Source organism: Pteropus alecto, unplaced genomic scaffold (genome assembly GCF_000325575.1).
Source record: "Pteropus alecto unplaced genomic scaffold, ASM32557v1 scaffold220, whole genome shotgun sequence".
NCBI lineage: Eukaryota > Metazoa > Chordata > Mammalia > Chiroptera > Pteropodidae > Pteropus > Pteropus alecto.
Genome location: NW_006430043.1, coordinates 1,364,418 through 1,374,641, shown reverse-complemented (window position 1 = coordinate 1,374,641; position 10,224 = coordinate 1,364,418). Strand labels below are relative to the sequence as shown.

General features: G+C 49.7%; 2 protein-coding genes across 6 annotated transcripts in view; both read left to right on the top strand.

Annotated features, from left to right (window-relative positions):
• ESPL1 (extra spindle pole bodies like 1, separase) overlaps positions 1-8,535 on the top strand; it is an 18,820-nt gene extending 10,285 nt beyond the window's left edge. For 3 of the 4 annotated variants that reach the window (XM_015588503.2, XM_006904532.3, XM_015588499.2), the window contains exons 15-31: positions 149-277; positions 407-563; positions 1,050-1,159; positions 2,014-3,011; positions 3,443-3,779; positions 3,973-4,134; positions 4,507-4,720; positions 4,808-4,998; positions 5,523-5,650; positions 5,782-5,904; positions 6,415-6,570; positions 6,681-6,851; positions 6,980-7,084; positions 7,251-7,366; positions 7,532-7,615; positions 7,749-7,913; positions 8,197-8,535. In XM_015588503.2, the coding sequence (XP_015443989.1) occupies positions 149-277; positions 407-563; positions 1,050-1,159; positions 2,014-3,011; positions 3,443-3,779; positions 3,973-4,134; positions 4,507-4,720; positions 4,808-4,998; positions 5,523-5,650; positions 5,782-5,904; positions 6,415-6,570; positions 6,681-6,851; positions 6,980-7,084; positions 7,251-7,366; positions 7,532-7,615; positions 7,749-7,913; positions 8,197-8,398 (3,548 nt within the window). In that variant the 3' untranslated portion in view covers positions 8,399-8,535. The remainder of the gene's footprint in view (positions 1-148; positions 278-406; positions 564-1,049; positions 1,160-2,013; positions 3,012-3,442; positions 3,780-3,972; positions 4,135-4,506; positions 4,721-4,807; positions 4,999-5,522; positions 5,651-5,781; positions 5,905-6,414; positions 6,571-6,680; positions 6,852-6,979; positions 7,085-7,250; positions 7,367-7,531; positions 7,616-7,748; positions 7,914-8,196) is intronic. The other variant, XM_025045211.1, reaches the window with a different exon arrangement.
• A 988-nt stretch (positions 8,536-9,523) lies between these two features.
• Positions 9,524-10,224, top strand: part of PFDN5 (prefoldin subunit 5) — a 3,264-nt gene continuing 2,563 nt past the window's right edge. For both annotated transcript variants that reach the window (XM_006904531.3, XM_025045200.1), the window contains exons 1-2: positions 9,524-9,683; positions 9,872-9,975. In XM_006904531.3, the coding sequence (XP_006904593.1) occupies positions 9,612-9,683; positions 9,872-9,975 (176 nt within the window). In that variant the 5' untranslated portion in view covers positions 9,524-9,611. The remainder of the gene's footprint in view (positions 9,684-9,871; positions 9,976-10,224) is intronic.

Below are 10,224 nucleotides of genomic sequence, written 5' to 3'. Positions count from 1 at the left end.
GTTCTCTAACTAGTTAGCTATGTTTGCCTTAGGTGCAGAAGGAAAAGAATAGAAGCATTATTTGCATTTGCTATCTTAGTAGTTGAAGGTGGTGGAAGTTCTGACTACATCATCTCTCTTCTTGTCCTCCCCTCCCTCACCTGCACAGGCTGGCAGACACCTGAAATAGCACTCATTGACTCCCATAAGCTCCTCCGAAGCATCATTCTCCTGCTCATGGGCAGCGATGTGCTCTCAATTCAAAAAGCAGCTGTGGAGACACCTTTTCTGGATTATGGTGAGTCTGAGGAGAAGAGCAAGGCCCTGTAGGAATGAACAGCCTAGATAGTGGGGTTGGCAGTTTTGTCTCCAGAGGATCCAGGCTATAACTGAGTGATGATGGTCTTGTCTCTCTCCTTTGCTACAGGTGAAAATCTGGTACAAAAATGGCAGGTGCTTGCAGAGGTGCTAAGCTGCTCAGAGAAGCTGGTCTCCCGTCTGGGCTACTTAGGTAGTGTGAGCGAAGCCAAGGCCTTTTGCTTGGAGGCCCTGAAACTTACAACAAAGTTGCAGATACCACGCCAGTGAGTACAGGGCCCAAGAGGATGCCAGTTCCATAACCTAAGTGCCCGTACCCTTGACCATGAGCTCCCAAACAATTCCACAATTAATATGTTTGGAGGGGTTGATAAAAGAATGCATTCTATAGCTAAATAAGTGGAAAATGCTCAGTTAATCAAGGTTAGACATTTTTATTTACTATAGGACTTATCATGTCCTCCAATATGCCAGTACACATTATAAATCTCCAGAAAGGAAGATCCAACATACTGTATTTCCCTAAATCCCTTTTTTTGAGGAATGCTGTTTTGGAAATCCCGTCCTCATGCACAGGATGAGTTTGTTTAAGAGGGCAGTGTAGAGGATCTTCCCCAGGGAGCTGTGAAATCAGCTTTAGGAAGTAAAGGCCTTTTGGAGGCTGGAAAAGACTGATGGTTCTGCTTGAGAAAGGTGAAGACTCTCCAGGATCAAAAGGATTTCACTAATTTGTTGTCGTCTCTCCCAACAAGGTGTGCCCTGTTCCTGGTGCTGAAGGGGGAGCTGGAGCTGGCACGCAATGATATCGACCTCTGTCAGTCAGACCTGAGACAGGTTCTCTTCTTGCTTGAGTCTTGCACGGGTGAGCACCCATGCCCCTGTGCCCATGGGCAGTGGCGAAAGTGACACATATAGTATATAACACATCTGTATATGTCAAGATTTGGTTCCCTTCTAAATCAGAGATTTATTTCTGATCCCAGTTCAAAGCTCCCTTTACTTCACTCGGACCATTGATATCCCTCCTTCAGCTAACCTGTCCAGGACTAAACCTACTTGATTCCAGTTATCAGCGTTGTCTGATACATTTTAGCTATTTAAATTTAAATTAAATAAAATTTAAAATTGAGTTCCTTACTAACTCGCCACATTTTACATATGCAGTAGCCACATGTGGCTAGTGGCTATTGTATTCGGCAGCACAGTTGGAGTTTCCTCAGGAGGCTTAAGCTAATAACATTTTATTTATGGTGCATTTTTTCTTACCAATCATTTTTGCCTCTAGTATTTCATTTGACCCAGACAAAACCCCAGAAAGTCAAGTGTGAACAAAGATTTTTTTTTTTCATCTGTAAAATGAGAAAGTTGAGAAATTCAATGTTTTGGACCAGAATCATGGGGCTAGTCAGGGGCAGAAGCCAGGATCAAGACTTGGGCCTCCCGGTACCAGCCTTCTTTCCTGAACCGTGCAGCTTTCTGAGCTGCACATATAGGGGCTTTGTGGGCTGTGTTGGTCCATTGTTGGAAGTGAAAAAGACATTAGGGATTTTATTGAAAAAATAAGCCATACTAATATGTAGTATGTTAGTACGGTAATATATATGAGTAATTAGTGAGTAAATAACACATATTAGAGAGTTAGGCCCTGGAGTAGGTCAGGAAGTACTCGGTATCATTTCTCCCAGTTTTGTAAATCTTGTTCCGCTTTCTTCTTAGAGTTTTGTGGACTAGCCCAGCACCCGGACTCTGTGAAGAAGGTCCACTTGCAGAAGGGGCAGCAGCAAGCCCAAGTCCCCCATCCTCCAGAGCTCCCAGAGGAGGAAGTCTTCCTAAGAGGCCCTGTTCTGGAGCTGGTGGCCACTGTGGCCAAGGAGCCTGGCCCCATAGCGCCTTCTACTAACTCCTCCCCAATCCTGAAAACAAAGCCCCAGCCCAGCCCTGGCTTCCTGACCCATTTGCCCACCTGTGACTGCTCGCTCTGTGCCAGCCCTGTCCTCTCAGCAGTCTGTCTACGATGGGTGTTGGTCACAGCGGGGGTGAGACTGGCCATGGGCCATCAGGCTCAGAGTCTGGATCTTTTGCAAGTCGTGCTAAAGGGTTGCCCTGCAGCCACTGAGCGCCTCACCCAAGCTCTACAGGCTTCCCTGAATCACAAAGCACCCCCCTCCTCGATCCCGAGCCTCTTTGATGAGATCTTGGCTCAGGCATACACACAACTGGCACAGGAGGGGCTGAATGAGTCATCAAACAAGAACCTGGAGAAGGTCCTGGAGTCAGGGCTAAAGTTTGTAGCAGCACGGATACCCTACCTGGAGCCCTGGCGAGCCAACCTGCTCTTGATTCAGGCCCTTGCAAAGCTGGCTGGACACAGCTGCTGCACTACCCAACTTTTTGCAAGCTCCTGGGGCTGGCAGCAGCCATCAGTAAAGACCCCACCAGGCTCAGAGCCCTCTAAGCTTCGGAGCCAAAAACATTCTGGACGAGGGCGCCAGCAGGTGGTCTCTGCTACCCTGCCCCTTCATAATACCTCTCGGAAAGGTCTGAAAGGTCTGGAAGGTGGAGGACCACCCTGTACACCTAAGCCCTCAGGCAGGCTTAGGCTGGCCAGCCCTCGTGTCCCTTTCACTGTGTTTGAGGATGCCTCTCCTACACAGAACAAGCCTGAAATTCCCAAGGCCCCCAGGGTACAACAGAGGGTCCAGACCCGCCTGAAGGTGAGGTATGACTGTGGCCAGTTGGTGTTGATGTCGGGTGGGGGTGGTTCCGAAGTAGAGTTCTGCAGAGCAGATGTCTATGGAATAGCTTCCCAGGGCCTGGTGGGACATTAGCTCTCCTGTTACCCGCAGGATCCCTATGTCTTCCACACCAAGACCAAGTTCCAAGTCTATATTTGTTTCAGAGAGAAGGCACTTTGCTTAACTCTGGATTTCTTTCCCCTTTCATCCTTCCTCCTTATCTTCTAGTGCCTTCTCTCCCTCCTTCCACACCCAGGAGTTTCTGCCCCTGATTGAATGTGGCAGTATATGTGGGAAGTTAATTCTTAAATTTCAACCAAAGGCCTATGTGTTGGTGCCTCTACCGCGCCACCTGCTGTCAAATGATGTCACTAAAGGCTCGTTGGCCCTTCTTTTCCCACCCATCCCAGGTGAACTTTAGTGATGACAGTGACTTGGAAGACCCAGTTGAGGCACGGCTTTCAGAGGGGCCCAAGAGACGGGGTATTGCTTCCCGGGGCCGAGGCCGGGGCCAGACTAGGAAGGGCCCGAGCTTGAAGACTGATACAGTGGCTGTCCCAGGTAGTGCCCCTGAGCCCTCTGGCCTCAGTGGCAGGAGCCGGAGGGCCAAGAAGGTTGTGTCAAGACATTGTGAGGAGCTGGGTCCCGAGATTATGAGGACCATCCCTGAGGAGTTGCTGACTGACGACCAGATGGAAATGAGCTTTGAGATCCTCAGGGGCTCTGATGGGAAAGACTCAGCCTCAGGTATGATGGCAGGGGTGGGAGATAGAAGGTGCATATGTTTTAGGGGGCTACCATGGGACCAAAACAAGAAATAACTGGTGCCAAAGACAGTACTGAAAGAACTTCTGCTGGCTCTGGACTGGATCCTAGAAGGGAGAACAAAAGGGATAGCAGGAGAAGGATGCTCCATAGAAAAGTCATGTTCTCTCCCTAGGTGGGAAGACATCAGCTCCAGAGCGTGACACAGCCATAGGAGAATGTGAGGTGTTGAGACGGGATTCCAGCAAATTGGAGCTGCCCCTCCTGTGCCCAGATAAAGAGAAAGACAAGGATCTTGGTCCTCGGCTCCGATGCCGTTCAGCCTCTGTAGCCATTGGTGAGGTCTGGTCACTTGGAAAGGGCTGAGGTTCTAGGTCTCTTGATCCCAATGCTTTTCCAGTCTGTCTTTGGTTCTGGCTTTGGATCCGCACCTGGATCCAGCAGCCTTTGAACCTGGGTTTGAATTCTAGCACTCTCTACTACCTGTGTGCAAGTCACTCAGCCTTTCTGAGCTACTGATTTAACTGTAAAGGGGGGTTTGGAGAGGATGGGGTGAGTTGATGCATGTAAGGTATGTAACACCCTACTTGGCACATTGCCCTTTGTAAATGGTAGCTGCTACTTTCCAATTGGGAGATGATATAGAGACTCTTTCTTGGCAAGTTCCTATCAGTTGGGAAGTGTAGCAAGTGTCTTGACTTTTCTCTAGGTGTCTCTAACCTGGATTCCATCCGTGACTCACTGAGTGTTGCTTTCCGTGGGATCAGTCACTGCCCTCCTAGTGGGCTCTATGCTCACCTCTGCCGCCTCCTGGCCTTGTGCCTGGGCCACCAGGATCCCTATGCCACTGCCTACCTCGTCACTGAATCTGTCTCCATCACCTGTCGCCACCAGCTGCTCACCCATCTCCACAGGCAGCTCAGGTGAGTTCCCACCATCCATAAGGCAGACTGCAGGAGGGTCCAGACTTTGAAGGAGGGATAACTCACCCCTACTTGTGTTGCCTGCAGCAAGGTCCAGAAGCACCGAGGATCACTTGAAATTGCAGACCAGCTGCAAGACCTGAGTCTCCAGGAGAAGCCTGGAGATCTCCCCCTGGCCCGTATCCAGAGTCTCTTTTCCTTCAGGACTTCAGGATCTGGCCATTTCCCCCAGCCTGAGAAGGAGAGTTTCCAGGAGCACCTGGCTCTGATCCCCAGTGGTATGGTGGCAGGCTTCAGCTGGTTCTTCTGTCTTTTTATTCATCTTACTAAAGAGTTGGGTGTAGGTTATTATAAGGCGTTAGTTAGCTTACATAAACTTAAGACCCTTGTGGAAGGACATGTCATACTTTTTCATTGATTAGTCACTGAACAGATATGCCCTTAATCTGGAAATCTTTTTTTTTTTAACCTCAACTTTGAGTTACCAGCAAATTCGATGTCTTTCTTCAGGGATAAGTTCAGGTGTCCAGGGTCTCACTATACTAACATGAAACATTAACAGATGATTCGAGTGCCTCCTTCTGTGCAGGGTCCTTTGTTCATTTCTGCGAGAGACACAAAGAAGTATAAGACATGGTCTCTGTCCCCAGGGAGTTGTTAAGGCAATTGAGAGCACCTTGAACTCCACTGACCAGTAAAGACTTTAGTTGTCTTGAGTGATTGATAGGGATTGAGTACAGAAGACAGAGAAGGGAATTCCTTGTAACAGCTGAAATGATTCCGGGTATGTCCTGTATGTCAGGGGTGACTGTGTGTGTGTTGGCCCTGGCCACCCTCCAGCCTCGAACGGTGGGCAACACCCTCCTGCTGACCCGGCTGGAAAAAGACAATCCCCCGGTCACTGTGCAGATCCCCACTGCCCAGAACAAGGTAGGTTTCATGGGCCATGGAGCAAAGTTGGGCTGGGGTAGGCTTTTGGTCAAGCTCACGTTCTGTGGCTGGGGAATAGAGAGATGGTGATCAGTGGACAAGCAGAAATCTCATAACCCCATCTCCCAAAGTTTCCTCTGAGTTCAGCCCTGAAAGAGTTTGATGCCATCCAGAAGGAACAGAAAGAGAACAGCAGCTGTACTGACAAACGAGAATGGTGGACAGGGCGGCTAGAACTGGACCATAGGATGGAGGTGTGTGCCCCAAAGGTGGGGTGGGGTTAGGCCTCTTCTAGGAATGACCTGGGGGTGCCAGTGTCTTCTCTCAGGGATGCTAGGAGTGACTGAGGTACTGACCGACCTCAAGTCCTTTCTGGAAATGTAGGCCTAAATAAAAAATTATGTCATTTGAAAAGGACTTTAAACAAGAGCCCAAAAGTTGAAGAGGTTTTGACAATGGAATGTTTAAAGGTACATATAAGAAAAAGGATTTAAGCTCAAGAATCAGCTTCCCAACTTTAACTTTCATTGCCCACCTGTTCATAGTTGCCAAAACATAGTGATACGTAACAAATCATCTTATCTATACTCCGCCCCTAGTGTCTCAGGAAATGCGAAATGTTTGTAGCTTCTTGCCTTTTATGAATGGCAGAAGGATATGTAGACAGTTACACACATTGGGAAATCTCATCTCCAAAATATATGTACTGTGGGAAAAGAAACTCAGCTTCCCCTCTGACTAAAGGTTCTATTTTCCGCATTCAGGTTCTCATCACTTCCCTGGAGAAGCATGTGTTGGGCTGCTGGAGGGGGCTGTTGCTGCCATCCAGTGAGGACCCTGGCCCTGCTCAAGAGGCCTCCCACCTACAAGAGTTGCTACAGGAATGTGGCTGGAAATATCCCGACTCCACTCTGCTGAAAGTGAGTTGAGAAATCAAGGAAGGAGAAGAAACTAGACTTAATTCTTTCCCACCTGCCATTGTGAGTGGAGGTGGGAGCTATGGCACTCACTGACCACTGTTCCTCTACAGATCATGCTCAGTGGTGCCAATACCCTCACTCCTCAGGACATTCAGACTCTGGCCTATGGACTGTGCCCAGCCCAGCCAGAGCGAGCCCAAGAGCTCCTGAGTGAGGCAATAGGACGTCTACAGGGGCAGACAGCACTAAGCAATAGGCATCTTGTCTTAGTGCTGGACAAGGTAAGGAGCTAGAGGCCAGAAGGGCAGTATCTGGTGGGCAGTGGGTACCAACTCATTCCCACACCCCTTCTGACTTCTGCATATACCTGGCTAGGACCGTAAGTAATCTCTGAGTGCTTTTTGCCCAGGACCTGCAAAAGCTGCCATGGGAGAGCATACCCAGCCTCCGGGCACTGCCTGTCACTCGACTGCCCTCCTTCCGCTTCCTACTCAGCTACACCAGCATCAAAGAGGTGGGGTTCAAGGCATGTGGACTGGGGATGATGGTGATTGGGGGAGACCTGCGAATATAGGAGAGGGTCTTAGGAATGGATCAGTTGTGGAATGGGGCTTGGAGTTTGTTGGAGGCTGAGCCCTCTGGCCAGACCAGCATCCTGATTGCCGGTGTCTCTTCCTCAGTCTGGGGCCTCATCAGTGCTGAGCCAAGGGGTGGATCCACATAGTACCTTCTATGTTCTGAACCCTCACAATAACCTGTCAAGCACAGAGGAGCAATTTCGAGCCAATTTTAGCAGGTCAGGAGGATACGAGTAAGAAAGGAGGTGGGGAAGGGTAAAGACAACATATAGGGCAACGTGTCTTTTTCTCCAGAATCAGATGTCGCAGCCCACCTTCTCCCTAGTATTCCTTCTGCTCTCTTCCACATGACCCCTATTCTTACTCCTGCCTTTTCCCTTCAGTGAAGCTGGCTGGAAAGGAGTGATTGGGGAGGTGCCGAGCCCAGAACAGGTGCAGGCAGCCCTGACGGAGCATGACTTATATATGTGAGTGCTCAGGGCAGGGAGGGGTGGGGAGGGGGGCAATCCTTTAAAGCCTCTGGCTGACTCAGGACAGGTCTGGAGACATTAGCAGAGGCCTAGTATGGCTAGGTCAGACTCATCTCACCTTCTGCCTTAGCTATGCAGGGCATGGGGCCGGTGCTCGCTTCCTGGATGGGCAGGCTGTCCTGCGGCTGAGCTGCCGGGCAGTGGCCCTGCTGTTTGGCTGCAGCAGTGCAGCTCTGGCTGTGCATGGAAACCTGGAGGGGGCTGGCATCGTACTCAAGTATATCATGGCTGGCTGGTGAGTCTCAAGGGTCAAGGCCCATCCTAGTTCGCAAGCTCAGGTTCTTTTCCAGGTCTGAATCCTAAATCTTTCCCCTTTTGTGCCCCACCTTCATTGCTTCCTAGTTCCCTGGCGTGCCTGGGCCTTTAACCCTTTGCCTTCTCTCCTCCTAGAACTATGGGCCAAGGGACTTCCTCATTGATTCAGTCCTCTCTAATCACCCACCACTACCTCAATCATGTTTTCTTATGTATTCTGTTTTAGAGTCCGCCCTTTGTATTTCTTCCTCCTTTTTTCTCAGTCCCCTGTTTCTGGGTAACCTCTGGGATGTGACTGACCGTGACATCGACCGCTACACAGAGGCGCTGCTGCAGGGCTGGCTTGGAGCAGGCCCAGGAGCCCCCCTTCTCTACTATGTCAGCCAGGCCCGCCAGGCTCCTCGACTCAAGTATCTCATCGGGGCAGCACCTGTAGCCTATGGCTTGCCTGTCTCCCTGCGGTGACCCCTTAGAGCTGTCCTATCGCTGATAGAAGCCATGTGAACGGTTCTACCTCTCATACTTAGATTTAACTCCTAGGATAAATATTTTAAGTGATTTCCCCCAGTGTTTTATATGAAACATTTCCTTTTAATTTAACTTTATTATAATAAAGATATATTACTTAAATTCTATTTTGTGTAGTTTATTTGAAAACATTTGAAGACTACCCCCCCCACCCCCCTACCCCCCCAGACACACACACACACTATGTGGTGCTACAAACAGAACAGCTTGCAGGAGTTCAAGTCAGAGTACTGGGAAGGCAAAACCGTAGGACAAAGCTGGGCCTGGTTTGGCCTCAGCAGACAAAGCTAAAGGAGAGAGGGGCCTCAAAATGTTCTAAGTGGAAACAGAGGTCAAAGAAGGGTAGAGATAAACTCATTGAGAATGTCTTGACCAGGTACCATCATGTCTGTCCCGCCTTCCTGCCCTCGGGTATCCTGGGAGTGATGCCAGCTTTAAAGCCTGAATTCCCCTGCCTCCCTCCTTAGTAGATATTAGAAGCTGCAGTTCTCTCCCCACATACAACTGTTACACTTGTCAGTGCACTTTGGCAGCAGATTCTGTGGGGTTCTGCTTGTGTATGGCTTTTTTCTCCACAATTAGATTGTTACTCTCAGAAGCACTTATCTTACACGTTAATATATCCCTCACACCTAGCACATGGTAAAATATTGTATTAAACCTTGTGCTGTAGTTGTTGGTTGATAAGGTGCCTCCTTATTCTCTCCGCCGCCAGATTCTATTCTGCTTCATCGACCCAAAGCACCACTTTCCTGATGCTACTCCCCCTGACCCGAGAACTTCACAGGCTTCTTCCTTACCTGTCCTTTACTAGGTTTATACCACCCACATGGAGTAGCATACATTGCTTTGCAATGTTGTGCTTATGGCCTGAGTACTTTTAAGATTTTTAAAATCCTTGAAGGCAAGAGTCCTGTTTGCTACAACTTTACTACACTAGGCTTGGGATGTTTTATGAAAAGAACACACCGCTGTCTTCTCTAACATAAGGCCAGTCTCAGGTTCCAGCCCTTCCGCCCATTCCCGGACGGAGGATCATAGAGATGTCTGGCGCAGCGAGGCCTCCTGGCGCAGCCATCGAGATGCGCAGAGGACGGCTAGAGCGTTGCTCGTAGAGCTGGCTTCCGCGTTCTTAGTCCTTCTTCCCAACATGGCGCAGTCAGTTAACATCACCGAGCTGAATCTACCGCAGCTGGAAATGCTCAAGAACCAGCTGGACCAGGTGAGGACGGGCTCCAGAGACACTCTTTTCCCACCTCACATCCTTCCTGCCCATGCGTACGCTCTCGCCCCCCGCATTCGTCCCCACTTCGGGAGGCTTCCCTTCCCGTGCGAAACCCCCGCCCCTTCTCTGGCAGTGACCCCTCTCCCCTCAGCCCCCACACTGACCCTCTTCTCTGAACTCTATAGGAAGTGGAGTTCTTGTCTACGTCCATTGCACAGCTCAAGGTGGTACAGACCAAGTATGTGGAAGCCAAGGACTGTCTGAACGTGCTGAACAAGAGCAACGAGGGTATGGGGTAGGCACGCGAAGGCAACCTATGGGATGTGGTGAGCCGGCTTCTCTCGTCTCGCCTCCTAATCCAGTCTAATTTACCGGAGACGAGAAAAAAATCCATTACATATTGTGTACTGCGACGTGAGCCCTTTGCATGTTGCCAACCTACAGTTGAAGTGTGCGGTTCATTTCACTGCTCCTGTTGCCCGTTTCCGTTCTTTTCATACTGTGCGTAGTGCCACGTTGAGACTGCCTTTAACGTCTT